At 37.9% G+C, this 4567-nt stretch overlaps 1 protein-coding gene across 5 annotated transcripts in view; it reads right to left on the bottom strand.

The window, feature by feature from the left end:
- fam49a (family with sequence similarity 49 member A) overlaps positions 1-4567 on the bottom strand; it is a 41330-nt gene that overhangs the window by 1632 nt on the left and 35131 nt on the right. Inside the window, exons 3-11 of one of the 5 annotated variants that reach the window (XM_016496416.1) lie at positions 4398-4477; positions 2929-3050; positions 2705-2810; positions 2465-2601; positions 2260-2337; positions 2036-2152; positions 474-553; positions 265-391; positions 82-162 (exon numbers count right to left, since the gene is read on the bottom strand). In XM_016496416.1, the coding sequence (XP_016351902.1) occupies positions 88-162; positions 265-391; positions 474-553; positions 2036-2152; positions 2260-2337; positions 2465-2601; positions 2705-2810; positions 2929-3050; positions 4398-4470 (915 nt within the window). In that variant the 5' untranslated portion in view covers positions 4471-4477 and the 3' untranslated portion in view covers positions 82-87. Of the gene's footprint in view, positions 1-81; positions 163-264; positions 392-473; positions 554-2035; positions 2153-2259; positions 2338-2464; positions 2602-2704; positions 2811-2928; positions 3051-4397; positions 4478-4567 lie in introns of those variants that run through there. The other 4 variants (XM_016496418.1, XM_016496417.1, XM_016496414.1 and 1 more) reach the window with 4 other exon arrangements.

Raw genomic sequence — 4567 nt, 5'->3', positions numbered from 1 at the left:
GAACAAAAAAAAAAAAAAAGATTATATGATTTGTGAAACTCATTACACAAGCTGTAGCATCTTTTTTTTAAGAACAGAAAAGTAAACTTACTTGAGGGCATTAAGGAGACCTTCAACATTATCTGCGGGCTGATCTTTTAAGACTTTAATGCATCCTTTCATCTAGAGAAAGTGTGTATATCACATTATGGGGGGGAAAAGTCATTTTAAACTAATTAAAAAAAGTTTTGGTTGATTGAGAAAATATGAGAAATGTAGCCTTACATCGATTTTTGAGGATTTGTTGAAGGCACCGTTTGGATGCACATGATCGTAGAGGATAATAACCCCCACCATCACCCTCATACAAAACAGAAGTGTGTCTTCACTGTTGAATCGACTTGTGTATTCTCTGTTAGCAGAGGTAAAAGATTGAGCATAATGCCACAATAATACACTTCAATACAGGCACTACAAACAGCCCGAGTACTTACGGTGTCTCTAGCATGACCTTGCATACACTTGCCATAGTGCTCAGGCAGTCTGTGGTGTTCTCAAGAGGTAATGTCTTATTCTAAAATTAAAGGAAGAAATCACCTGAAAATTACAATGCATGTACAGTTTATTGATTATTATACACTAGCATTCAAAAATTTGGGATTGGTAAAATATAGGGATGCTCCGATCACGATTTTTGCAGCCGATATGGTTTAAAAATCAAAACGAGGTGCGGGTGTTTTTATATCACTGTATTTCTGAAGGAAGTTAGATGTCATTTTCATTTCATTTTTCATGTTATATGCCTGATAAAGCAGCGTATGTGTGCTCAGCGCTGCTTTGTGTACAGCTGTTACTGGGGAAACCTCTGTTTCTCCCGCTTTAAAGCACCTCCTGCTGGCAGAGAATGAATATGCATTTTCAGTAAGTCCATCTTATTTACGCAGCAAACATATTTTGCTTTTCCTACATCCACGGGCGCTGCGGATAATCCGCGGGTCGGGTAATAAAAAATGCATTCTGATTATTTGCCGGTGGGTTGTGGGTGGATGAAATAAATCATAAATGATGCAAATAACTACATTTTTTTTCATGAGGCAGACGATTTTGTGTGTGTGTTGGTTCGCCTGATCGGGAAGTTGCAGTGACAAAAATGGTGACATTCCAGATAAAGTTTGAAAGGAGTAAAGCCTTTGTTAATGCTATTGAGTAGGCTAATATGGCCAAAGAAGACATTTTGTTTTATAAATAAATGTTCATTTAAAAGCAGCCCACGATCAGCGTGTTATGTTACCGTTATCCCTTACGGCTCCGACGAGGTTTTGTTTTGTCCTCCACGCTGTGACAACTCACAAAAGACTACTTTTAGCCAAGCAGCGCGGAGAGCCGCTTCAGAAACGTGCCGCGGCTGGCTGATAAACACAAGCACTGACTAGAGCGGCCGCGATCAGCTGCGGTTCCCGTGGAGCCGTAACGTGCTGCAGACGCGTGCAGTGAGGCGAAGATCAGCTCCAACGTCACTGAATCTGCTGTTAAAAATGAACCATCCATTCATTATATCGTCATGCAAAACATACACGACAAATAGTGAATTTTTCATCGTTTCTCTAAACACCAACGATGACATGACTGCAGCGCTAAATCATTTATGTCCCCACGCATCAAGTACGTGGTCACGCACTGACGTCATCAAATTGCGATCGGTTCGTGAGATCGGCCAAGTTAGTGAGTACCAATCGAGTCATAAAATGTGATTATCGGCCGATACCGAACTCCGGCCGATCGATCGAACCATCCCTAGTAAGATTGTTAATGTTTTTGAAAGAAGAATCTTATGCTCACCAAGGCTGCATTTATTTGTTCTAAACTACAGTAAAACAGTAATACTGTGAAATATTACTTCAATTTAAAATAACTTTTCTAATTTATAGTCTTTACGGTCACTCCTGATCATCAATTTAGTGCATTTGCTGTCCCCAAACTTTTGAACAGTAGTGTTCTACAGTATTTGTGATGGGAATTAAAGTGCTAAAATTGTGACTGTAGAAACAAGCAGTACCTCTGTCACAAAGTTTGTCGTTGCTGTGCTCAGGGTCTTCAGCATAGGCGTGGCTTCAGCGTAGAACAGAGACATTCTATTTGCCATTTCATTATTGACTTCATTTTCAATATCAAGCTTGATAGAAGAAAACAAACATACACACACACATGAAAATAGCAATTAACACAGCATTGTAAATAATATTCTTTTATCTCATGTCTTCTGCACGTTCCTGCACTTACATTCATGTTGTTTAATCGGTTTCGACTGATTGTTCTTCTGTAGTAGCTGAAGTCATTTTGGATAGCTGGAATCCTCATCTAAATAAATAAATAATTTTATAAGGAATTTACCACAACAGTGGCAATCAATGCATTTCCCTTTATTTTTTTAAATTCCCCTAATATGAAGATTGGTGCATGACAAAAGCAGTAAAGCAGCTGGCACCTTAAGCTCATCAAAGCGGAGGGTGAAATGCAGGATTTCAGCGAACTGTTTAGCGAGGGCCTGCTCCCTCTCCAGGTGCTGAGTGGGAGTGTATGGCGGACACGTCAGAGACTCCAAAAGGCTCTGCAGTGCTTCCTCTACATGGAAGAGAGGAAAAAAGCAGATCTGATACAGCACTAACATTACGTACTGATTAAGGAGAAATATGTGGATATAGGTAACTATATATGAACTGTGTACCTAGTTTCAATGAAAAAGCATAGAACTTCTTTAGGCGGATGACAAGGGGACACACAGAGTTCCACGCCCTCTCCTGAAGGAGCATGTCATTAGGATTCTGTATTGCCTAAAATGACAAACAAGTCACTTGATTTAATCTGGCATGTGAAATATAATCCACAAAATGCTGTTAAATACGACTGATTGACCCACAAAGCCAAATCAGAACTATTAATCCGACGTACATCTCGTATTTCCTGGCCCGCCCCCTTGTAGGCTTGCAGGCCGGACAGGATGCTCTCTGACTCCTGGAGAACAGCATTCACCTGGTTCCACACCTCTCTCTCACAGTCTGTCGGCTGTGCATCTGACACAAATAAACTACATTATGCACTGCCAAGTACTAGTTATGCATTTCACAGCATTAGATATAATATCAAACCAAGTGTCATCTGCAAACCAAAGAATAGAGCTTTAGAGCTCAGATCTAACTTCACTTCCATTTTTCCAAATGAAAGCCTTTTTACGACCATCTATTTTTTTGTAGTCAAGTAAAATGCATGTATGAAGTCGTAATTTTAATTTGGTTATTCTCCAGTTCACCACCCAACCACCATCAAATTTGACAACCAGAAAGTGGCCAAACACTTCAGGTTTGATCAGCACATCAGCAACTGTTTTGGAGTTTAAAACCACATGAACGTTTTCTGGTGAAATGTTTTGCTTCCAAAGTGTGTTAATGTTAATTTGCTTTAAAGTAAATGCCACTTGATTTGATATTTTGTTATCTAATGTAATGTAATGACATGACATTCATAAATTAAATTAAAGCTTAAGCGCCCAAATATTTTTAAGAGCAATCTATAATCACAACAAACAAACAAATAAATAAGGTGATATTTTCATAAGGAGAAAAAAATAATAATTTTCTTTCTTTAAACCAGAGGTTCCCCAAATATTTCAACATTTCATAGAGATGCTCATATCAAAAGTAAAGATTTATTGATTATGAGTTATGGTTGAAATGCAAACAATCAAGCAGCAAAGTAAATAATCAGGAAATGTTGAACATTTTGGGTAAAGCTCTCTTTAAAGTTTCTAGACAAAAAAAACAAAGTCCAGTGTTTAGTGTAATATAACTGGTTTTTGAGTATAAGGTCACACAGGATTTCAGAGTTTACTGGATAAGTAAACAGAGGTAAAGGATTGAAAGAGCTGAGATTTCAGAATGAGACAAACAGAGATCAGAAAAATATCATAGAAGAAGCAGAAGCTGCAAAGAGTAAGGAGATCATTTCCAGACAAAAGTATCAACTAATAGCACACTTGAATAAACTTCTTTTTCGTAAGGGTAGACATACATAGCCATATTGGATATGTGGTTAGTTATAAATACTAACTGATAAGTCATGCACATTTGCCAACAACAAATCAGATTTTCGGGGGGGGGTTCTTTTCTTTCTTTCTTTTTTTTCGATTTTCAAGAAAATATTTAAATATGTTTGTATTTGCAATTTGAGTTCTTAGAAAGATCAAATATGCTAACTACTTGCCCTATCAAACTCATTTGCACATGCAAAAGCAATGTGAAGCTCTGTTTTGCTGTTGCGTTGTGACAAGTAGATTTGCAAGGACAATTCTGATAATGGTACTTGCAAAATGTTAGTAGTTGAAAAAAGTGACAGACACCAGGCCAGGCAAAAGCTCTGCTCACTTTCAAAGTCAAGGAAAAAGTTTGGCCCCTGATCAAGCTCTGTGCAAGTGAGCACTTTTAACAGATTCCCCATTTGGTTTCTGAAACAGAAAAGCAAGAGAAAGAGAAGAAAAAAAAGGATGAAAGACAGAGAAAAAAGAAGTGTTGAACGTCAAAAAAAAAAAAAAAAT

Source organism: Sinocyclocheilus anshuiensis, unplaced genomic scaffold, assembly GCF_001515605.1.
Source record: "Sinocyclocheilus anshuiensis isolate Anshui unplaced genomic scaffold, SAMN03320099.WGS_v1.1 scaffold306, whole genome shotgun sequence".
Lineage (NCBI taxonomy): Eukaryota > Metazoa > Chordata > Actinopteri > Cypriniformes > Cyprinidae > Sinocyclocheilus > Sinocyclocheilus anshuiensis.
The sequence above is the reverse complement of the archived record's forward strand: the minus strand, read 5'-3'. Positions and strand labels throughout refer to the sequence as shown.